General features: G+C 31.8%; 2 protein-coding genes across 3 annotated transcripts; both read right to left on the reverse strand.

The window, feature by feature from the left end:
* Positions 1–1,262: 1,262 nt before the first annotated feature.
* On the reverse strand, positions 1,263–5,705 carry LOC144849737 (uncharacterized). Its single transcript, XM_078706765.1, has 9 exons — positions 5,557–5,705; positions 4,678–4,784; positions 4,217–4,387; positions 3,820–3,931; positions 3,253–3,416; positions 3,008–3,146; positions 2,401–2,521; positions 1,834–1,971; positions 1,263–1,512 (listed from the first exon to the last, which is right to left on the reverse strand). The coding sequence occupies exons 1-9, from the start codon at positions 5,641–5,643 to the stop codon at positions 1,376–1,378; spliced, it is 1,176 nt and encodes a 391-aa protein (XP_078562891.1). The 5' UTR covers positions 5,644–5,705; the 3' UTR covers positions 1,263–1,375.
* A 785-nt stretch (positions 5,706–6,490) lies between these two features.
* LOC144849644 (omega-amidase NIT2-like) lies at positions 6,491–24,885 on the reverse strand. Of its 2 annotated transcripts, none has more exons than XM_078706629.1 (10): positions 24,794–24,885; positions 23,015–23,133; positions 22,459–22,579; positions 17,448–17,536; positions 14,922–15,015; positions 13,878–13,952; positions 10,675–10,753; positions 9,980–10,078; positions 8,272–9,537; positions 6,491–6,994 (listed from the first exon to the last, which is right to left on the reverse strand). In XM_078706629.1, exons 1-9 carry the CDS (start codon positions 24,828–24,830, stop codon positions 9,390–9,392), a joined length of 861 nt encoding a protein of 286 aa, XP_078562755.1. In that variant the 5' UTR covers positions 24,831–24,885; the 3' UTR covers positions 6,491–6,994; positions 8,272–9,389. The 2 variants fall into 2 exon arrangements, with proteins under 2 accessions (XP_078562755.1, XP_078562754.1); XM_078706628.1 differs by lacking the exon at positions 24,794–24,885 and adding an exon at positions 23,823–24,780.
* Positions 24,886–25,737: the final 852 nt, after the last annotated feature.

The following is a 25,737-nucleotide window of genomic DNA, read 5'->3' on the forward strand; positions in this document are numbered from 1 at the left end:
TTGTAGCTAAAAATTGCTCTACGTAAATTTTTTTTTTAAACCGGTATTTGATTGGAATCAATTGGGAGTTTTTATTTAAAATATATTCTTTGTTTATAGAATGATTTATGTTGGCAAGGAAATATGGTATTTAAATCAATCTCTTGTTTATTATATCATTGTTTGCCTTTTACTGAGCCATATTCATCTGAAATGTTTGTGTACCTTTTTTTTATGTGAATGTGATTTTCAAATTTACATTTAAATTCAGTAGGCATCTTTGAGACTGAAATGTGATCGTGTAAAATACATAATCAAAATGGTATATGAATTAAACTTTGAAGTGTAATATTCTCAACATACATACTGTGTAAAGTAAAGAATGCGGAGTAGAACAGTAAGAATAGCTAAAGATCTCTTCTGCTTAGTATGAACATGAATAGACTAGATGCCTTTTTGTTGACCTTGCTATCTATTTCTGTCAGCTAACCATGTGTTTACACAGTTATCATCTTTCTTTCAGCGATTAACTGTGGTTTTAATCTGTCTGTAGTATAAACAAGCCTTTGTGGATTACACTATGACTATGGTTTATTTTGTAACTCCTACAACCATGTAATTTACCTCCGCCAAGGAGGTATATGTAATCGTTTACCTCCGCCAAGGAGGTATATGTAATCGATCGCGTGTGTTTGTTTGTCTGTCTGTCTATTTGTTTGTCTGTTTGTTAGCAGGATTACTCAAAAAGTAATTACAAGATCTTTACCAAAATGAATATACAGATAGATATGTGGTCAAGGACCATTCCATTAAATGTTGGGACCATTTGGGACCATGGTCCCAATTCTGAACCACTTTTTAGTATACTTTTCAGACCTGCTAGTGTTAAAAGATAGGACAGAATTTTTCAAAAGCCGGCGAGCAGTCTTAAAGTAACAAGTAAACTGAAATTGCATTTTCTCGAGAACAACTTGCCCAAAAAACTTCATTTTTGTACAAGAGGCAAGAGTTATAATTGGTGATTTGTAATTTTAAAACATAATTTGATTTAATGTGCACCTTCTTTATGAGAGTAGTTTAAAAAACCTATTTCTTTTCAAATTCACTCGTTTGATTTTCGCGTTGCTGTTTTATTGTTAGTCAACTGAAGCTATTGTTAATTGAAAGGCTTGTTACATAACCATTACACCAAACTCGCATACACATGCTTGTAGTGAAATTAGCCTAAATCACAAACAGCATTAAGAAACACACAAATATATATATATATTTTTTCCTGAAGACATCTTATGTAGAATTTTACAGTAGGCGGAGGTATGCACTCCCAGAGTGGCTTTCTAGTTCCTAATTGCATTTATGTATGACCTCGGATTGCGATTCTCATCTAAGCATGTGTTTACACGCCAACCACTTCAACCTGCTTGTTGACCTCTGAGTAATGCATATTCACCAAATACTTAGTCATGTCCACATTCATTTTACTGAGTTCCCTGAGATAGTCTTCTTCCGCTTTGTTCCTTGCTTCTTCAAGATCTAAAACAATGAAGTAAACAATGCAGTTAAAAGAAAAACATTTTTTCTAAAACATTTTCAGTACATACCCCAATTTACAAGAAATATATGTATAAGTAATGAAGAGTTTAGATAATATATCTGCAAGAACATACAATAATCTGCACACCAGGAAGATGGCCACATTCAATTGGTTGGTACTGTAGGCCTACACTAGGCCCAGGAACTACTAGACCCAAGCAGTTTTTGAAACCAAGTGCAAAATGGTAAAAAAACAACAGTAACTTCACTTTCTGGGTACTATATGAGAAACAAACATATTGACATGAATTATTACAATACCTAGTTGAGTTTGCATGTCCAGCTGGGTAATTTCCACATTATGCTGATGATCTAGGCTAGCTAGTTGCAGGTCGTGTTCTTGTGTCATTCTGTCTAGAGCTTGAGCATGTTGGTGATTGGATACCTGCATTTCATGCTCTGTAGAGGCAAAACAAAAATAGTGGTGAATGACGGCCATTATTTCAAAGGATAAAGATTATAGTAAAGTATATACAATATACAGATTTAACTGATTATTATACCAGGTTCTACAGTACAGTTTTGAGAAATCAGACAGACAAACAGACACACGATTGACTACATATAGTTCCTTGGCGAAGGTAAATAAGCCAAATGCTAAATCAAAACAATAAAGTAAAACAGCCAGAAAAATTAGAAGAGCTTTCGGGCAACACTAGGCCTTTATCAGTGAGTACTTGAGACAAAATTGAGATTTTATATAATATACTGTATATATAAACTTTTCTAATGTAGGCTAATACAGTAGCATTGGTAAAGAATAAACAATGTACAATCTTCATTTACTCTGGAATATTACTGAGCATTAAATGCTCTTAAAGTTCTTACTTAATTTGGTTCTTGATTCATCCCGTTGAAGTTTGAACTGATTCAGTCTCTGCTCGCGTTCCTCAACCTCTGTGCTCAGTCTCAGCTGTGTTCGTGATTTGATGGCATTGTCTTGCATATTCTAACGAACAAGAAATTAATTTCTATTTAGCCAAATTACCACCAGGTTGGAAGTTTTCAAACAGTTTAGAACATCCGTTTATAATTAACTAGGACATTTAGGGTCAGAGTGGTTACCCACCATAGAAGAGCTTTACAATGAAAACCTTTCTAGTACAATTCTGGTCATTTTGATACGCTATGCCTACTGAAAGGATACGTGCACAAATGTGTATAACTGTATATACACTAAAACTGTACTGTACAAATTCTCTCAAGTAAAAGAAAAAAAGATTTGTTTTGTTGACAATAGTTTTTAAACTGTATTTTATCTAATATTAGATAACGTGGAGGCAGGCTGGTGACCATACTTTTAGGCCAAATCATACTTTTGCGTAAATTGTATGAATTTCCGTAGTATTTATATTTTTCCCATATGTCTGTAGTTAGGCAGAATCTCTAGTGTAATTACGGACGTTCAGTAGTACTGAAAATTTGATTACTGTACCTGCAGCTGTGAGCTAGCCTGGTACCCTCGGTACACAACTTTATTGATTTCAAAGCCAATTCGTTCAGCCCTTTGAACAAGCTGTGGGTAGCATTTAAGACAGCTTAAATCACTGCTCTGTCCAAGAAAAGCTGTGTAACTGAAGAAAAAAAAAATGTAAAAAATGGGCAACGAATGAGCTCTGGAGGAATGCTCATCTTGCATGAATAAATTTGCTTATAAATGAAAAATTGCTTTATGCTTACGTAAGGTTGGAAGCAAAAGCTACCATGTCAGCACATAAAGCATTGATGATGTCTGCGATTGGGTCATGGGTCAACGTAAGCATGGTAACAGGATCTTTTAACTCGTAAAATATCATGACCTTCAAGGTCAAAGTTGTGTCATCCTTAGTCCTCACATCAGTTACCTAGAAAATAAAATATATTATATCGGTGGGACTATACTCGAGATACTACAGATCATCATCGGTAATATAAATAAGATTTCATGTACATAGTATAGATTTGGTAGAGTAAATGAAGTAAAAGATAAATTATGGTGGTTGGGAAAAGATTCAGTTATCTCACTCGTGATGATCCATTCTATTACACTGATAGTCATTCTATTACACTGATGGTGAAAAGATCCAGTCATACTTTTAACCTACAGTACCACCATAAAAGTTCCAGTTCTCCATATATCAAGCCTACTACAGTAGTTCTATTCTCTCTTATTTTCTCATATTACAATTATTGTATATTCTTTATTATCAATGGGCAATTTTTTTATTGCCTATACATACTATAATTTAATATATTACTTTTACGTACATTGTAGTACATATTCTCTGGAATGATTGTCAGTTTAGTGAACTTGCGTTGGTATGCTACGATTTTTGTCCTGTCAGTATCTGATGGTCCATGCCAGGTAAACTCATGCAGCCTAAAGTTTCAGAAATTTCAAAGAGTTGAGCAGATGGTAGAAATCAATGTAGGCCACTGGGTTATCAGATTATCAGGGCCATTGATGTGAACACATAAATTACAACTTATAAGTTAGTATTGAAGGGAAGTGTTCATGTTTGTAGTGGCACAGAAGACAACACTAGTTGCATCAGAGCTGCTTATGCTCTGGAGCTGCTTATGCTCTGGGGCTTGATGTTTAGCCAGTGACCTCTCCATTGACCAGAGAGCTTTTTCAATATTTGTGTTTTGTTTAGTTACTTACCACTCCTCTGCTTCTGGTATGAACACTAGGGGGCCTTTCACCAGTCTTCTTGTGACAACATTGTCCTTTGCTTTTTTGTATACAACAAGCAGCTGTGTAGCGTCCAATATGACTGCATTTCTCACAGATATATCATTATGGAGGTATGGGTTTAAGAATACTTGACAGGGTCTGTTGTGAGAAAAAAAAATTGCAGATGTTATTCTAAAAATGTCCTGATTGGTCAATAGTTTTAGCCTTGTAAATTATACTACATAATGTAAATATTGTAGAAATGTGCTCATCAGTAGCAGACTCAATTCAATGTACAAGATACAAGACATCATAGAAAAAAAATCTGAACATTTGAACAAAAATAAATTTAGCTTGTGAAAAGCGTAATCAGTTGTTTACCAGTCATACATGAGTAAATTGCATACAATTTTATTACAACAAAAATATGAGAATTTAATGTTGCTTACCCAGGTTTATGTTTAACCAGTCCATCTTTGTCATGGATCACCAGATACTCTTTTTGCGTAGCCGTGTAATGTCTCAAAAAAGTTAGACGTTTCTTGTACAAAAAAACCTGTTCATAAAAAAGACACAAAAATGAAACAATATTTAATAATAATAATATCATTTTTTATTTAAACTGCCTGAGATACATTTTGTATTCATTCAATCTTTTATTTCGGAATCTCTGGTCCATAGAAAGTAAAAATTACATATAAATGAAAGAAAATAAACAAGACAAATTACTACTACTCATCTCAGGATGGCATTCCACCTGGAGAGCCTCTTCGACTTAACCAAGACGTTGCTTATAATCGTTGAGACTAAAACATTTTCGCTTGCATTTATTTACAGTAGTCTACCCATCAGCCCATATTTTCTTAACAATTCATAAAAAGGAATTCTACATTCCGTAAACATAAGGCTGGCACTGCAATGTATTGAAAAGTCAGGAAAATATATACAAAACAATGTATAGGCCTACATTACATACATGTCTTATTTCTTCAGTACAGAATCATTAATTAAAATATTAATTACTAGGCCTATATTAATATTACTATTTTAGTATTCCTCTTCACTGCTGAAGTATTTTGGGCAATAGACTCTAGCTTAGTTAGTAGGCTATTGCACCATACGTTTTCTCGTTAGATATGATGTAGTGTAGGCTAGGCCCACATTGTGAAAGTATCAAGCCTATCCGGCTAGACTATAGCTAGGCCTAGGCTACATGGGAGGGGCCTACTAGATTCCAGATAGAAGAAGCCCTAGCCTCTAGCGGCGTCTGAAAATCTCTGAATATTTTACAATAAAACATAAATTAACTTTATTAAAAGTAAACTAACCCTTTGTGGTCCTACTACAAGCTCTGCTTTACCTAAATTGTCAATAACTATAGCTTGGCGGCCCTCAGGTACGGTTTTATACTTCATTTTTGCTGATGATATGAACAAGTGTGTAGGAAGTAAGATGTGTTGTTGTTTTGAGTTAGTCGAGTCTTGCGCTATAAATAGATATGACATCATCGATGTTGGAAATTTTTAACGATGACACCGCAACAACCAATCAACTTCAAGCACATGTTTTCATTACAGTACAGTATAATAATTTAAATACTGTAGTGTTTGTGTTGTATTGTCCACGTGGTGCTTTCCTTCTACACTTTCAGAAAATAAGGTAATTAAGTTACAAAGCCTAAGTAAAAACATTTGTGTTCCGAGAAACATAAAATGTTATAGGCCTCTTGCTAATCATAATTGTCATTGATCAGTTTCAAAAGCAGATTAAACCAGCTGCCTTTTGTTGTTTTGTTTTGATAAAATGCATAATATAAAATGACAATAAAATACCTAAAAAAATCTATTAATTTAGACTTAAAGCATCAATCTAGACTTCATCCCTCTAAGATGTACAGTAAAAACCACATACATTTTAATTTAAAATGATTCAATTAAAAGTTGAGTTTGCATGCGACTAGAGAAAGCATGACTGGGGCAACACATCTTCTCAATATCCTGCTTGATCATCGTATTTTAAACTATGAGCAGTCGATGGCATACAGGTATAAATGCGTACCATCTTCTTCATAGCTGGGCAAACTTTTACATGATTGAATGGAATTATCCTTATGAATACATGGTTGCCGAATTTTCGGAAAGTGTTCGGATTCTGTATGCTTGAAAAAAATCCTTATTTTTACTTCTATCAATACTGTTTTTAACACTGTACTTTCTTTCAAACCTATGGAAAAAGCAACAACAATATCACATTACACGTCAGTAATAACTCAGTTGAGACAATTCAACTCTTTATTATTATTATATATATAGTCCCAAAAAACAAAATGTAAATGATCAATTACCGTATTGAATCAAAGTTGCCTACCTTCACATTCTTCCAAGACAACATTTCATGGCTAGCAAAAATCTAAAGACTACATATTAGATATGTTAGCTACCAGACACTTTGCATGCCATCATTATCATACCATTTTACTGGTTATTAATAAATATTTTAAATAAACAAAATCACAGTTTAAATAAATACATGCTTATGTTTGTGAGAAACTGTATAGTTTATAAACTGTATTAAATATATTTCTTTGCCAATTTAAAAGAGTTTTGCAATAACATAATCTTGTCCATCATTGATATTTAACAACTGTAAACAAAAGTAAATTGAAATATTGAATATAATATTATTAAACTGGTCATTGTAAAATCTGAAGCAATATCTTCTTCACATGCACACACACACGTGTGCCTAGTGAGAACTTGTCCAAGACTACAAAGGTAACACTAGATTTGAACTCGTCACTTTGACGAATTCGGGTTATCCGCCACGCCATACGTTAGAATATTGCGCACAGAAAAACTATTATGCCATTGAAAAATTGTTAGTGCGCTCTCTATTTTGTGTCACGTCTAAGTAATACAGTATATACTATATACTGTATACGTACTACATACAGTGCAGAATAGGTGAAAATAAGTGTCCAAAGTTATTGACGCTTTTGCCCATGATGACGTCTTAAAAATCTTAAAAATGATAAATCATGCTAAAGATAATTGATTGACCTAGACAATATAAAAAATGGGGGGAAATGGAATACGTATAAGTGGAGATGCGCTCTATTAAATGTGATGAGCTATGACGAAAGAGACAAAAATCCAATATTTTATATTCGAGTGGCCATACGATGACGTCACAATGTCCGGTTACCCATTGATTCATGATCCGATATCTACAACTCATTAACTTCCAGAATATGTAAAAAAAATAAAAGTTCATCATGTAGTTTAGAATCTATGACTGTTTAAAAAAAGGCATAATTTTGACGAATTTTTAAACTTTTTCATCAAAAACGCGCGCAAATTATCCAATTCGACGTGCTCGTATGACGTGATTTTAAGTCGAAATTGTTTAGAAAGTTGGTAAAATTACTAGAAAAGGCTGGAAAAACATAAATCACGCAAAAAAATATATTTTTAGTGTTACGTGCGCACAACGCACGTAAAAATGCGGGCGCGCGTGGGAATTTTTTACATGCTCAAAATGTCATGATCAGCGTAGAAAGTTGATTAGAAATTAATTTTGCGCATTTTGAAATTTTAAATGCGCGTGCGCGCGTAACTTTTTGTGAAACATGCCATTTTTAATCCATAGAAAGTTTGCCCTTGATATGACTTAAATTTTCACAAAGTGACAATACAAAATTACTTTTGGTTTATAATCTATGATCAATCATTGAAATTCATAAATTCGCGCGTAACTTACGCTGCGCGACTCTAACGTCAAATAACGAAATTTCTTGCACATCTACAGCTACAGGTCACTCTTATGACAAAGTTATCCAATCTTATGTTGACCAGAATTAGAGATACGCTGCCAACAAAATTCCGGGAAAGAAAGAAGAATAACATAGAAGAAAAAAAAAAAGATCGTGACAATAACAAGGGGTTATCCGCCAAGTGCGGATAACCAATTAGATAGTTTGTTGCCCATTTTACAATATCATCACCAATGATATCTTATTCACAAACATGGTTTTTGGTGAAAACTTGTCCAAGGTACAGCAGATTGTTTGTTGGCCATTCTACAATATCATCACCAATGATATCTTCTTCGTATGCACATGGTGTTTGGTGAGAACTTGTCCAAGACTGTGAAGGTACAGCAGATTGTTTGTTGGCCATTCTACAATATCAGCACCAATGATATCTTCTTCGTATACACATGGTGTGTTTGGCGAGAACTTGTCCAAGACTGTGAAGGTACAGCAGATTGTTTGTTGGCCATTCTACAATATCAGCACCAATGATATCTTCTTCGTATACACATGGTGTTTGGTGAGAACTTGTCCAAGACTGTGAAGGTACAGCAGATTATTTGTTGGCCATTCTACAATATCAGCACCAATGATATCTTCTTCGTATACACATGGTGTTTGGTGAAAACTTGTCGCACATTATGAAGGTATAGCAGATTGTTTGTTGGCCATTCTACAATATCAGCACCAATGATATCTTCTTCGTATACACATGGTGTTTGGTGAAAACTTGTCTCAGACTGTGAAGGTACAGCAGATTGTTTGTTGCCCATTTTACAATATCAGCACCAATGATATCTTATTCACACACATGGTGCCTGGTGAGAACTTGTCACACATTATGAAGGTACAGTAGATTTTTTGTTAGCCATTCTACAATCAGCACCATTGATATCTAAAGGTCTTCTTCGTTATGTTTTGTACTCTTTCAATACACATTTATTTGAAACAAAATCTGTTAATGGAAGACAGTGTCCAATGGAGTGAATCTACTGTACTGTAGAGTAGGAAGAAGCAAAAAACAAAAATATGAAATAAAAAATGTATATTTTCTGTAATGGTAATCGAAAAGAAAAATAAGTATATGCACACTTTGGCAAAATAATTGCTCCGATTGGAGAAGTCTTGTTAAGTGCGCTATCGCAACACGTTCAGCGTTTGTGATGAGTGAAGCTATCAACTCTATTACATCACAATTGCAGACGATAGTAATTTTTTACATAATAATATATATAGCATCAATCCTGAAAGTTTACATCCAAATTAAAAAATCCATCCAGCAATAATTGCAGCTTAAGGTATATATAAATTCAATATTATACTAAAATGTTTAAGTAGCAAGCTGATGAATCATTCAATAGCGCTACTTAAATTATAAACGTCTGTACGCTTCTGGAACTGGACTGGTACTTGTTGTCGAACATCTTCCAGATATCGGATATCCAGGTCAGCGTAAATTATGTCTTCCATGTGTCCAGCTTTGGCAACTACCTCACCCCTAAAACCAAAGAAAAACAAATTGTTGATAATCAAGTTAAGGATGCAATTAGAAAATGTAGAGAAAAGAAATTTATTAAAGTTTTTTTTCTTTTTCTCAATAAAAATGTCTCAACATAACAGTAAATTAAGGGGGGAAAATCATTGAAAGCAAAAGCTTGAGGTAGGCTGCACAGGAACCCAGAACATATTTAAAAATTTGGAAACAAGGTAAGAACGTCTACTACTGTATTTAGCTATCTTGCAAAAAAGTAATGTAATTTCATCTACTGTACAATTAAAGTATCTTTCCAAAGAAAAGAAGCAGAAGATAGAAGAGGGAGATAGAGATAGTGATAGAAAAAAATGTATTTTTAATTGGAACCCGAAAATTCCACCCTTTGAAAAATTCATTTTCTAACCAATTGACGATAACCAAAATTTAAAAAATAACCAATACTGACCAAGGATTAACGATTGTACTGTGCCCCCATGCCACATAGGAAGCACTCTCATCCCGAGCTGGAGAGATTGCAGAAACGTACAACTGGTTATCAAGCGCCCTGATTAAAAAATTAAAGTGAATGGTAACATTTATTCATATAATTTTCTTTTGTATGGTGAAAACCAGTTTATTTTTACAAAAAGCAATCAATATTTACAGCATCATGTGTTCTAAATGAGTATTGTGAAATTTAAATATACAATTTATTTTAAAATGACCATTAGTAAAAATTGATTTTTAATGAAAATATGTATATTTTTATAGCAGGCTAATAGGCAGATTTAGAGTGGTTTACTGTGCTCACACTGAAATACAATTAAGCCTTGTTCGCACTGTACTTGAAAAATAGTAACTTCCCATGTCATCGGAAAATTTAAGTTTGCACTTGGATAATTTCACTTTTACCAAAATCTAACTGTGATGTTAAAAATCATGCATGTTCGGATTGGATTTTTTAGCCAGCATTTAGCTGTTGACAAAATTAAGTCCAGTGCGATCTCGGCTTTTGACTTTCTTTTCATAGTGAAATATAGTTTTTTCTTTTTAAGTGAATACTGCTCAAGTATAGTTTCTTAAATGAATCCAAGCCGAATCATTGTTTAAACCGAAAACTAAGGTCCCATTTCTATATTTTATAGTTGTTTTAAACGTTACCTTGCCTTCTGTAACAGCTCCCAATGAGCTGGACCCGTAGTCATGTTGAAAGCACCTGGGAAAAGTAGTAGACCACAGCCTAAAGATAAACAAACACACAACATCAATCCGCATAAAGATTTTTCATAAAATTCAATAAAATAAATTCAATTACTTTTCTGCCTCTTCCTGTTTGTTTTACTTATTTGTGTGTCTTATTTTGTTTCTGTTTGTTCAAACTTCAATATGACTACAACTTCTTAACTGGTTACCCGTCACAAGTTTTTTTGGAGGGAGACCTCCAAATGTTATTACTTTCTGGGGTTTGCCTTTTAATTATTTATATTTAAATTGTTATTTTGTTTACTTTTAAAGTTAAGAAATAAATGTTATTATGAATGAATGAATGAATGCCAATTTTAAGTTTGGCTTAGTTCAGTGTAGTGAAGGTGCAGCAGACATTCTAAAATCATGTATAATACCACCAAATTTATGGATAAGCATAAATATAACAAGGCATTTTATTGGAATCCAAACAATAACTTGTCTCAAGAACCATTTCTCATCATCAGTACAACAGTAATCAGCCGACAGTTCTTATCTTAATAATGGATAATAAGGACCTTGATAGTGCCGAATGCTTTACCCTTCTGGATTCTGCAGATTCTGCAGTTAAACTTAAAGAAAAACCTTCATCTCTTAACAAACAAACTTTCATACACTTGCTATTTGATTGATTACGTTTTCTGCTTATTTTATTCATTTAAATGCTAATTAATTTCCACATTTACATACAGTTGTTCAGCTGGTTATTATTGTACTTACTACTTGTATTATATTGTACTATATTGTATTGTGCCTAATTGTTATATTTATGCACATTCTAAAATGTTATCAAACATTGAAGGATATGAACTATGTTGACCTTTTAAGTTGATGCAAACCCCCGGGAAATAAGTTACTTGTAACAGTCAGTAATATAATGCATTGAATTTACCTTGCTTCATTAAGTTTAATTGTCTAATAACATTAATGACCCGAAGCTTTTAATTAATTAAGGGTTGAATATCACACATCCTCCTTAGGATATTCAGATAGACAGATTTGATAAAAGCATACATTTTGGCATTTTGTTTACACTTGTCTGTATTCTTGAGTACTGTAAATGTAAGAAAACTGACAAATGTGTGCCTAGCAATATGGCGTAATGGTAAGGAATCTGACATGTATGTGCAAGGCATTGGTTCAAGACCTATCCATTTTATACATTGCTTGTTAGGCAATTAATTAAAATTAAATTAAAAAGTTACAAAAATGTATATGTAACGTATAATTTTGTTTTAATATAAAAAAAAAATAAAGGCAAATTACAAATGACAATGTTGTGGCTGGATCCCAATGGAGGTAAAAAAAATAAAATGCTAAATCAAAATGATAAAGTATAAAAGAGCCAGAAAGTAATTGCAGAGCTTTCAGATAACACTCTTTCCTCAGTGCAAGCATAATTCTGTAGGCCTATTACTTATTTATTGTATTATTGTATGAGAATAAATACATGGCTGAATGGCCCAAAGATAAAAAAAGATTGAAATAGTGCACAATTTTGTAAATTTAATATCAGTAATTTTGATAGGAGCTACAGTGCATGTTTAACATACTCTAATGAGTCTCAAGGTGTAAACATTAAGAGAAAAATTCCAGCATAATGCAGGATTGGAACAGAACATAATGTGAACAGAAAAATCGACAACTCAACTAAACAAGTAGTATGGCAAAGGGACCATGTCAAAATGATTTGCCTGCAGTTACTGCAGTAACTAAATTTTGTTGACTCGTATTAATTAATTAATTAGACACAGACAAGTGGTAACGGTAAACTGAAAACCCAAGCTTGTCCGATGTAGAATCAATATCTATCCTGAGCGAATACGCTCGGCCCCTGTCCACATGTTTTGTGTAAATGGTCATAAGAAATTCTATATTTTTGTTTTCCGTTTACTGCTTACCTATCGTCTGTATAAATTGGTATTCATATACACAGTTTATGTAATGAACTCATAAACTTCCACATTGAAACAAAATATAATAGTTACATTATTGGAGTGTTTGTACAGTGTTTTCACTGCAGGAACATTTTATACCAAAAGACTGTTCACAAATTTAAATTTCTCCAATTACAAATCATGTTTATTGAATTATTCCAATTTTCAGCCAACCATTATTTGTAGTCGCACGCAGTATGGTGGACAATATGCATACTTCAATAGAATATTATAATTAATTTACAATACCATACTTCTTTTTTAAATTATAACATTTTTTCCTGTCTCTTTCAGGTGACATTATGATAAAATTATTTTGAATTAAACATGAGTCCTTCTGACCAAAATTTAATGATTAGCCATAATGATTTTCCTTTACTGCAAATGTAAAACAATGTATATTTTATAATGAAGAAAAAAAACTTTAAAGTCTCATCATTTTATTGAAATATATTGTGTAAATGGCAGATATTTAAATATAGTAATAATAATAAAAAGCCACACCAGGAATACTGTAACATAATTTTAAAGCTGTAATTACGGTATACATTTAAAACCAATAATTTAAATCTTAAAACTCTAAAATAATGCACTTAACTATGCTATAACACCTTGTACAAGGCACAGTTAAAAATAGAAGATCTATATAAGTCCAATCTGTGTATACACAGACCTGCAGTATGTATATTTAAACCCTTGTGTGTGTTTATTCCATTAACGTTTTACCCATAGGCTAGAATCGCTGCGATATGGATGCGGCTCCTATAGGTAAGTGCTTCGTTTGCGGTTCAGTGAAAGCTTATAGGTCGTTTACCTTTCTTTGCTAATTTTGCATATTTTACTTCTACAGTATCTACAATTGCTTATCTACTTAAATACAAAAAATGATAAAAATGAGCTAAAACCTGTTTTAAAGGTGTACTCTGGAATTATAAATGTAATGTGTTTGTTGGTGAGATGACAAATTATAAATATATGAAAATTATTCTACTTCATTTAGTTACTGCAGTAACTACATTTTGTTTACTTGTTATTCAGCAAGATTTAGTTTGGCATTTTATACATCCACTGTTTTTTTACGTTGAGCTAAAATATTTTGTTCAGTAATGAAATATAGTTACTGCAGTAACTAAAATAGTTTATTGTGTTTTAAAAAGCATTAATAAATATGTTAAACTTTACCCTCTTTGCAATATATTTGAGCCATCTCTGCAAATCGCATATCATAACATATACCAACACCAACCCTGCAAAAAGCTGAAATCACATAAAATTCATGTTTTTATACAGTAATTATGGAAAGAAAAAATTGCTATTTATTGTCAAACAAGTTGATTGACTGAGTAGAAGACAGGGGTATCATATCCCACAGTCAATATCAGCATTACTGTTGTTCACTTGTCTACCATAGTTCTTATGGTAAAACAAGTCTTCTCAAATAAACTGAGTGTGCATAAACAAAACATAGTACATCTATCGAAAAGAGTAGGGGGACCACCAATAAGAATTATGGAAAAGCAATGAAATTGAAGAATTTACTTTTTTTATGCATCTATGTCCACAAGACAAAAGGCTCAACGTATCACCCGAAGGACAAGGGAATGTGAGTTTAAAAACATCTTTAATGGTTTGCTATTGAAATGTTTGTAATATATTCCTTTATACTATTAGCAACAGCCAGACTTTAAATAACATACAATTGATTAACAGTCTGTTGGAAATGGGTTGAATGAATGGAATTAAGTCATTTCTTGAAAGATTGAATCCTCTATTTAACTAAATAGCAGTCATTCTGAAATTTCTGAAATATTCTCACCATTCAACTCATAAACATTCATTATTTATATAAATAATACAGTATTTATATAAATAATACAGTATTGTTAAATAATTTAAAATATTGAAGATGTTTATAAAGACATATGCATAGCGCTTTTCAAAATAATATCACAACACAATAAGCACAAGAGCTTTAAAGTGCTGACTCAGTTTAATGATTATTTTTTAATACGCTATAATGTTTTATTTTGCCTTTAACATTCATTTAATGGTTTATGACTGAGCTATTAAAATCTATTAATATATTCTTATTACAAATCATACATTTGTTTTAACACTGTGTGCATACCTAAATATCACATAGCCTATAAGAAGGAATATGATGTTAGGTCAAAAAAAAAACTAACAACTGTTTTGAATTCAGAAAAAAACTCCTGTAAAACTTACGTGTATCAAATGTTAAAAAGTTATTTCCAGCTGAAAGTACCTCAGATTCTTTAAATGTTATTCTACCGGGAACATTGATGTCAAACAGATGCATCTGAAATAAACAGAAATCGCGAAACATACTATAAATCAAATGTATGTACTATCATATCTAAATTATTCTATTGCAGTTAACTATATGTTTTGAATGCAACAACAACATATGATATTAGGTTGTGTCTATGTAGAAGTTTGAGTCAGTCAATGCAAGAAATAACAGTTTATGCAAGCCCGTAGCTAGGATTTTTACAAAAGGGTTCATTTTTTCATAAAACATGCCATACCCTACACATTTTTATTTATTTTAAAGAAAAACAAATCTAGATTAAAAAGAATAAAAAAAAGACCATTTAACATACTTGAAAAGAATGATTAAAAAATTATTACAGCAGTTCAATATTTCTTTTATTCTTTTTCTTATTACCTACCTACTCTATATTGTTGGGCCTGTTCTGTTACAACAACATAGCCCTTTATTTTTGGCCAAACTTAATTTTAACACAAGAGTCCCTTATTCCATACGCAGCATTTATAGTGTAATAAAACAATATTGTTCATATAGGATTACAACAATGTTAGATTGCATTTCTTTGATTTCCTTTGTCATAATAATCATTAACTACCTTTGGAATAAGTATATAAACCCCAGAGGCTTCTGTTAACATGACATAAACCTAGAAAATATTCAATAGCATGTGGCTATGCATAGGAAGAAAATAATGTGCAACGCTCAAGTAAAAACCTTTTACATTAAAGTCTCTTCTACAACCATTTTTACTTTCTTCTAAAGCTCTGTCTACACTATCAAACTATTGACCAAAAGTGTGATGTGTCCAAATATGGTAGTGATATGACATTATCGTGTTCATATAGGCACATCAATTTTTTTAGTCACATAAAGTTTGATAGTGTAGACAGAGATATTATGGACATAGGAGTAGGAAGGATGGGCTAATGCCTAAACTAACCCCAAATTATTCAATTTAACTTATTAACAGTGTTTGAAATTTGTCTTAATTGTCCAAAGATATAATAAAATACAAAACTACAAAATAAAAAAAATGATGAAAAAATAATTACAGTACACCACAATAAAAAATGAGATAAAAATACAAATAATTTGAAAATAGTGGAAGATTATATCCAGCATGAAACAGGTTTATTTTACCTCCACTCGTCAATTCAAATTAATTCTAAGCAATTATTCTCGCTGGATCTTACTTCCCTTCGGTAATAACCTCTACATTGCGTGTGTTCTGGTTTCTTAACGTTTTAACCCACAGGGAACAAATATCAACCAATAACCACAAGTGCAGCGGTTATCACCTTTCATTGTAATTAAACAATAATTAGTGTGAATATAGCCATTAATATTCACACAGTTGTATATAGCTATTAAGATGACATTGCCTATATTCACAATGTAGTTCACATACACATCTTCCTCAGGAGCAACAGTTTATTTGCATTTACAGCAGCAGTCAGCACAAATACACTCTGTCCATTTTTATTATCAGACTATCTTTTAACATTTTGCATAGGTAGGTTTTAAAAGACTATCTTTTAACATTTTACAAACACATCATTTATTGTCTATTCTTCCCATTTTCTAACTATCACATGGTAGTCTTTGAAGAAATTTTTTTTTTCTTTTTATTTTTCTCTTGTGTAAATTATGATTGTTTTCGCACCGTGCCTTTAGGCGGTTATATAGTCCAGAGGACGGAATAATCACAAAAACAGTATCGCGGAGGATATTACTTACGAAGGCTGAAACAAATGGGAATTTGTAAACTCGGACTGGGCATGTGCACCCCACAAATCACGTCTCGGAGAGGAGAGTCTATAAAGCATCTGCTGATAATGCACTTTAGTCATGAGATTTTCCGTTGAATGGCCCATGCACATTACACGAACTATAAACAACATTTCAGGCTATTTTACTCAAAATGTTTACTGATTGAAAAATGATTGATAATAAATCACTGTTTCTTAATTTATTAAATAGAATATCAATAAAAGCTTCATTTAATGAAGGAAGAACAATAATTAAAACTGTCAATGAGTCGAGCAACGTTTTTTTGTAAAGAAATATCTATTGTTTAAATTGTAAAAAGTTCTAATTCAAAAGATGTGTATTACAGTAACCATTTTTATTTTGAAACTTTTTTGATTATGTCATTTCTGTGACAACCTTTTTGTATATAAATTAATGTATTTTTTTGAAAAAAAGGATGATTTAATGAAAATAAAAATAGGATGATCCCACAAAAGACAAAAAAAGGTGTAGGTTAAAATCCCATAAAATCCTTGTATTAATCTATAAATTTGCCTTCAAGTGACTATTTGGTAGTATTATTATTTCCCTACTTTGTGCAAAAACTTTTATTTTGTTCTGAAGTTTGTCTAGTGTGATTCCCTCTATGAAAGGAAATATGTATAAATCTATTATCTGCAATTTAGAAAATATACAATGTCAAAACTCACCTTACGATACTTTCCAATTAGGCTACCTTCTGGACTAAATACAGTACATGTGTTATATAATTTGCCATTTTCTCTTTCTGGTATCGAACCTGTATAATATAATAAAGTCAGTAATAAATGTTGGCGTATTCACTACAAAATCTCATCTCTTTTTAATATCAGGGGTATAAAATAATAAATTTCTCTTTCTATCCAAAGAGTACACCTCTCATACAACTACAGTATGAACATTGGGGAGACTCCATTATAGCTTGGTTCCCACTAGGACATAACGCAAGGATTAAAGATGTATTGTCCACCAAAAACATGAAAAATGATGATAAAATCAGACTTTATAGTTTAAACAAGTTTACATTACATTCGCAGACAAACACACTCCGAAAAAATAATGTTACACTTACAAAATTACAAAATAAATGGTTAAATTTAACCAAAAACCCATTGGCTATTTTTTTTTTTTTTTTTCAGGTGAATAATTAATTTTTTTATTCAATTTTGGTCAAAGTGAAAAACAATTATGTGACATTATTGAAATGGCATATTCAACAAATAAGTTTGTTTTTTTCAGTGGGAAATATATATCTTTAATAATGCAGTCAGTAATTTTTTTTTTCAAGTCTACACTGTAGATAATTTCTAATAAAGTGGCAAGTGATCTATACTTTATTTCACAGAAATGATTTTTTAGGAAGTTAATGGCAAAGTTTATGCATTAATCAGTAAAAGCTATTTATTTTGATAAGCAGTTTGATTTCTTGACATGTTATGTAGGAATTCAATATCTTTTGATTGAATTTTTATTAGGTTTTTAGGAATTAATATATTGCAATAATGTAGTAGCTTAATTACTAAATCTATTTTAAATCCCATGACAATGTTTGAGAGCTATGATTATCTTGATTAAAATTTCTTTATTTTATATATTTTCTTTTAGCAAAGTATACATTTAAATATATTTTTGCCCATGATCATACCAAATAGTGTAATAGTAATCACTTTGACAAAACATTTAATTGGAAAAAAAGTATTACATGAAAACTGTAATTTTTTAAATAGTCAATTGACTGCCAATGGGTTTTTAGTTCATTTTAACCATTTATTTTGTCTTTTTATAAGTGAAAACATTTTTTTCCAATGACTGATCATAGTTTAATTTTTATATTAATCTTCATTTTTTATGTTTTGGGAGACAATACATCATTAGTAATTAAACATCAGGTTAGCTCTATCCTTTATGTGTAAAACTTGAAATAATAATAGGAAAACTGTCTATTATTGTATGCCTTACTTTGTGAGTCGATAAAAACAAATATTGAGTACATAGGCTTATTATTGCTTATTGGTTTATTGTTAAATCATTTGACATGCTTTCTAAAATCAAAGGTAAATTTAGTCTTTTTTTCTATTTGTCATAAATCACTACTTTTGAGAAATTAATGATAAACAGCGTTAATTGTTGATTGATTTGTATACAACTAATGCATGGTGCTATACAAGCCTACATTTATGGATTTATTGACAGTATCTCTCCATCTACCTCCCAGCTGTTCAAAGCCTATGTACTATAACCAGAATTAAGATTTAAATTGCGTTTGATATTCGACAAAGTCAATGTATTTGACACCGTTCTAAAAACCTTTGATATAGCTATTAACTCAATTAGCAAGCATCTGCAATTAAAATTGATATTTCAATTTTTGTTTAGTGAATATTTTATTGTATTTCGTGTTTTCAATTAATATTGTATAATAAATTATATGGCAGAATTGTTATTGCTGCAAAAAAATATAGTTTGAATCAGAAATTAATGTATTTTGTTGAAATTGTAAAAATCAATGTGACACCGTTCTAATTATTCATTGAATCTATCTATTACAATTCTGAAAATGATTGTTTGTATCCTCAAATTCACAGTATACAATTAATGAAATACATGATGAAAAACATTTTTTCAATTAGTTTAAACAATTTAAATATATTGGACATTCAAAATTGTTCATTAATAGACATTTTATGAAAGATTCTATGAAACGTATTAAGATACACTAAATCGAAAACAAACGAAATAATACTGTACTCATATTTTTTACAAAAGAGCTGGTTAACTGTAAAATGATAATTATTTCAGCAATATAGATTAAGTTCATCTAACATAGACAAGAAAATTACAGCACAAAAACATTAAAAATACTGGAAATGAATATGATTTAAACACAGAGTGTAGCTGAACGATTTAATTATTTTAAAGGGAAGAAAACCTTTAAAATTATGTATATAAAGTTGGCCCGACTTTATGTTTATTATGTACTACTTTTGTCAACACCTGAAAGTACGTTTAAAGGAGTAAGGAAGGACAATCTTAATCTATTAGTGCAAAAATAAAGTTGAACTTCTGTTTAAATAATGTGTATCTATACTTCCGATAGATTGCTATTCCATCTCAAAACCATCTTGTTGAAAGATACGTTTCAATGGGGAACAACATCCCAGGGTGGGGGGGGGACAACAACTCAGGGAGAACAGCACCCCAGGGGTAATAGCAACTCAGCTGGAACAGCAACCCACGGGAACAACAGCCCAGAGAGAACAGCAGTTTCAGGAGGAACAACAGCTCTAGGAGGAACAACAACAAAATAAGAAACAACGGTCCAGGGGGAATTAACAGCCTCAGGGGAAACAACAATCCTATATTGATCATCAGTGTACAGGCAGTATGTATGTATTGTAAAGTACGTTCTAATTAAATTTTGTTTTTATTGTGTGTGTGTACAGCTTGCTGAAAGCAAATATTCTCTCCCAAATGTATATACGTTGAAAGATATCTTCCACTTATAACGGCAACAATATTTTTAGATTTCTCATCTCATTAGCATGCTACTAATAAGATGTCAAGCTCCCTGTGTTGTACTCTGCAAGAGGTGATCCGCAACATACCTAGCATAACCTGTTAAGAGGTTATGTCACAAAGGTCTAGTTTTTTTTTATGCAACTAGGTTTAATATAACTTTGTTGCAATTATTATAATTGGGTCAACAAATAGAACAACACAATTTACGGATTTAAAATCCTGTTTTAATGATGTATATTAAACGTTCTTGTTTTGCTTTAATTATATATAGTTTAGTAGATAAATAGGTAATTTATTTTTAATATGAAAATGGTGCATTGTAAATATGAGGCCTCATTACAAATGTGATATGCATCATATTTGATGAAAGAGCAAGATGCTTCTGTTGAATAGGCCAATGAAGTACAGTATGGTATGGCACTGGGGTTTGGTGGTTAAATTTCTTTACAACATTAAGGTCAAGTGTCACAATCCCGGTGCTGATCAATATAGTATACAGTAGTATGTTTCTAGGATAATTACTTTAAGGACAACCAACTATCCTCAATGCAAGGTCTTCTTAGCAAAGGTTAAAAACAGACGAGGCAAAGATGCTTTAAATATAATTATAAATATAAAAGATGACAATCTCTGCTGGGAATTGAAATTCAGGCTATGGCTGACAACTTACCCTCTTGGTCCATTGGGTGGCAGAAATGTTAAAGGGTAGTTGTCAAAGGATTGTAGATGGGATAAACAAACAATGGAACTACCAATGTTTTTAAAAAATTTATAATAAAACATGGGTTTATTGTTCATTAAAAATGCTTGCATCCATTTGTTTGAACACCCACAGACTGACAAAAGCTTTTCAAACCTCTACACTTTTCTCTGAAACATTCAAGGGGTTATACTGTAATAATAGGCCTATGACCAACCCTATTCATAGGCATCCTTATTAAGAAGACCATTGTTTTGGTCCCGAAGGTGCCCCTTTAATAAGGGTTCTACTCAGCTGTGCTATGTATGGTGACTTGCATATAATATATTTTTTTCCATTAATTTTAACTTGATCCTGATAACAGTGAATGTCAGCACCCATAAGTGCTATCAGAAACTACTGAAACGTTTCCGCATTCAAACCAAGCGTAATAATATCAAGTCCGCAGGTTAAAAATCTAATTGAGTGAAACTAATATCTGTAGTATCAAATATTTATCAGGAATAAAATCGATTGCATATATTTTCATTTGGTAATCGACCATGTAGTTCCATCAACAATGTTAGTTTTGCAATGAATAATTTACCTAATGTTCACATATTTAGTTTCACTGGTTAAGTTTTGGTGAGTGGAGACAGTTAATATTCCTTCTTATAAATTTCTAAATGAAAATATAACATGTTGTCATTACATTAAACCAGGTGTACAAAATAAAAAATTCTATAGGATATTCTGAAAATTAAGAGGCTTTCTGAATTGAGAACACACTGAAAAAACCTCATTAATTATCTTCGTTATGCGAGGTTGGACTGTATATAGCTTTTATGAGCTAGAATATGAGATTAGTAAAATGATCGAATAAATACAGTGCGTTAAAAAAGAAATAAAAAGCTAAACACTAATGCAGAATTTTGATTATAAAGTCTCATTTAGAGTTGTTTAATATTCTAGTAGAAAGTTAGTTTTGCATTTGGCTAATCAATGTATTTTGGATATATTTGCAGTGTTTATTCATTTAATTATTTTTATACGTTTACATTTGGGGTCGCAGAAGCAAGAAACCACTTTTGTTCAAGATTATCCTTAAATAACTTAAAATCACAAACAAAAGAACAGAGGCAGTTTCCAGCTTCCAGAGTCAAAGCAAACTGTATAAGATGATGATGGTGATGATAATGATGATGATTATGATGTCAATAATGATGATGTCAATAATGATGATGATGACAATGATGATGATGTCATTATGATGATGATGTCAATGATGATGATTATATTTTTAATAATGATGATGATGTCAATGATGATGATGATGTCAATGAATGATGATGTCAATGATGATGTCAATGATGATGACAATGATGATGATGTCAATGATGATAATGTCAATAATAATGATGATGTCAATGATGATGTCAATAAGACGATGATATCAATAATAATAATAATGAATCATCACTTACCTCCAACTAAATATACTTTGTTTTCTTTGGCTGCATTTGCAAGTGCTCGGCTAGTATCCCCTGGAATTCTCTCAGCATAATCTGCGAAGTAGCTGGTACCATATGGGCAATTAAAACATTCCTTTAAAAAAAAACACACGTAACACATTCAAGCTACTTTCACATCGCAGCTATATTCAGTCCTGGCTCTCTTCGCGAGCATTAAGCAAGCTTTCATGTCAAGCATGAATTCGGTTATCCGGTGTCAAGCGAGGACGTTCATGCTCACTGTTGTTTGGTCAAAAGCAAAAATACACTTCACTTCGCTCAAAATTCGGAGTCTGAACAGGTACTTAAAGTTGAAAATGTATTGTATGTAATGACTCATTTCTTTATGTTTTATAGAGTGGTGTCAGTTTATTTAAAAAAATAGTATTTAAAAAAAAATATAGTACTTATAATAAAAACAAAAATAAAAAAACTTCCCCTGCATTTTATTCAGAAATTTATTTTGTATCTGACCTAAGTAGAGTTTAATTATTGATTTATTTTAAAATTCAATGATGTGGAAACTTACTGGTAGTGCTACTATTTTGGCACCGTTTTTTGCAGCATCAGCAATACGAGACACAGCGTTCTTAACATTATCTGCTTTGTTTGCCGTAACAGCCAACTGAATCAGACCCAGTCGGAACACTAAAATAGAAAATTTAAAAAAATCATTATACAGTATTTTAAAAAATTAATAGTTAATGATTATCACAATTTGTTACAGTATTCTCAAAGTTGTTTAACTTTACAGTGAAGTAATGAATGTACTAGATGTTTATTTATTTATTTTTTTTTCACTAAGAAGAGCACACTGCTGTTTGTAAACTGGTTGGCCAAGAAATAATATTAATAAACACAGGGGTACAGTTGAGATGGTGTTTGTCTTCAAATTCTAGGTTGCGTAAGTGGTGGATCCAAATCTATGTGAGAATTCTAGATCCACCACATTACTCATGAGCGAATAAATGCAAACATATGAAATTAGCACCAAATAAGTTATTTTCAGTAAACATGCAACAATCTAGTTCTGTAACACTGAAAAAATGGTTTGCTTGTTTCCCAAGAGTATGAGAAAGCAGATGGAGCCATTTCTCCCATTGAAAGATAAACAAAGGTTGAGGACCCCACATACCTCCTTCACCCACCCTGTACAGGGAAAGCACCAAGAGAGCATTTAGCTGCCAGGGGGAAGGTGAGCGTGTGACCCTAGTCATCATATGCCCACCACCCCACCCCAATGTATCACTGTGAAAATTTATCTGACACTAAGCATTCAGATGAGGTTTTGTTGAATGATTACCAATGCATTAAATAATTAATTTGTAATATCGTACATGTACATGGTATATGGCTATCCCTTGAAACTTGCATTTGTGAGTGTTCGTTCTGGGGACATCTACCTGCTAACAGCGCTTGCTGACTCCAACTTTGCTTCATTATGTTATTGTACTTCAAGTTTTTAGCTTTTGCTAACACGCCGCTACTCTTTCCCCCGGAGGAGCAGACTCCGTCAAGACAAAACATTATTGAACATTCAAACAAAAATAAATATTAGGATTTTCCACAAAAAATATTTTCCATAGTCGGTTATCATAATAAGTACATAAATGATCAAATTATGTTGTTAGTTTTCCCGATGTCAGCATATTGAGAATGTAAGATCCAAATTAAAAGTTGTTATGCTCTAATAAGTTGTAGTCAAGCCAGCTTGATGTAAATAACTATATTGTCCAAAATCTGCAACATCATCCCAAATAACACTGAAATATGTGGCACCTACTGTATTAACGTTTGGCCTCCTGAGATTGGAAATTCTAATTTTAGTTTATACAAACCTTACTATCTATAAACAACATACAGTATAATAAATCATGAACTTGCACCATACATACAATAATCAATACAAATCAATAGTATTGATCTTTTTAACAAAAAAAAGTTGTCAATAATCAATAAACAGGAAACGTAATATCCATTCCAGGGTCATTAAAAACACATCAAATTGCAAAAACGTGAACCTATTTTAGTTTTTCAGTTGCGTTGAAACAAATTTCCCGGCTAGGCTAATCGTTTAGGCTTATCATCTGTTGTAGGCCTACCACCACCAACTGAAGACCGCGGGACAGTGCTAAGAATAACACAGAGTCATCATTCATAAGCCTGAGAAAAGTTCATCGATAACACATTCTGCAACTTTTATTATTTGACGGAGCTTCGGCTAAATCAGATGCAGCAACACAACAACTGATTCAATTTGTCAATAATCATATTAAATAGATGAACAAATGTGTCATTCGTCACTTACCCGCTGATTGGGAAGAAGCAATAGCTGCAGCCATCATGACCTAAGCACAAGTCGATACCGTCACAAAATAGTCCTGCAAGTGAGGCCATTGGCTCATTGGCTGACAAAAATAGGCGGAGTTCATTAATATTTATTTGAACGGCCTAATTATAATAATTTAAATTGTGATGAAAAAAAAACTTTTTCAATAGATTTTTGGATGAAATATTCTTCTATATAAGAAATTAGTATTTATTTATTTGGATTTACACATTTAGATCGGTGGTACACTTACAACACAAAGGTGAATCTTTCAAAATAACAATATAAAATCATGGAGGTTAGATTTATTTTTTACCTCCATGATAAAATAGTGACATATAAAATACAAAAGTAACAAAAAATGATTTAATACAGAAACGTAATGGGAAAGAAAGGAAGATAAACCCTAATCAAATTATTAACATAACATATACTAAAAAACTATCAATTATATTAATTATTATTGTTTCATAAATAAACAAAATTGTGTAAATTATTATGTAAAACGTTATGGAAAAATAGATAATCTTTATTGATATCGACGCCATGTCATTTTTTTGTTGTTTTGTGTTCGTTTTTAATCTGTACATAATTTGACCTAGTTCATTTTAATTAATTGTTAATTCCTTTTTATTTACAAAAGTGTATGTTCAAATACATTTTCATTATTTGTATTATTTATTGTCGTTTTTATAAGTTTTGTTTTTCTTATTGTTCTTTGAAAAAGTGTCATTCTCCAAGTAAAGGTTATTGTAGTCTATAAAAAAATTGACTGGTAATTGTGTCTATCATCCGGCCATAAAAAAAGAATTAAATAACTACGCCATCAACGTTGGTTGCTAAATGAATCCAACACGCACTTCCGTTTCTTGCGCGCATATTTCCACACGCGCGCGTGTGTTACGACGAGACGATGGTAACGA

This window comes from Antedon bifida, chromosome 8, assembly GCF_963402885.1.
Source record: "Antedon bifida chromosome 8, ecAntBifi1.1, whole genome shotgun sequence".
Lineage (NCBI taxonomy): Eukaryota > Metazoa > Echinodermata > Crinoidea > Comatulida > Antedonidae > Antedon > Antedon bifida.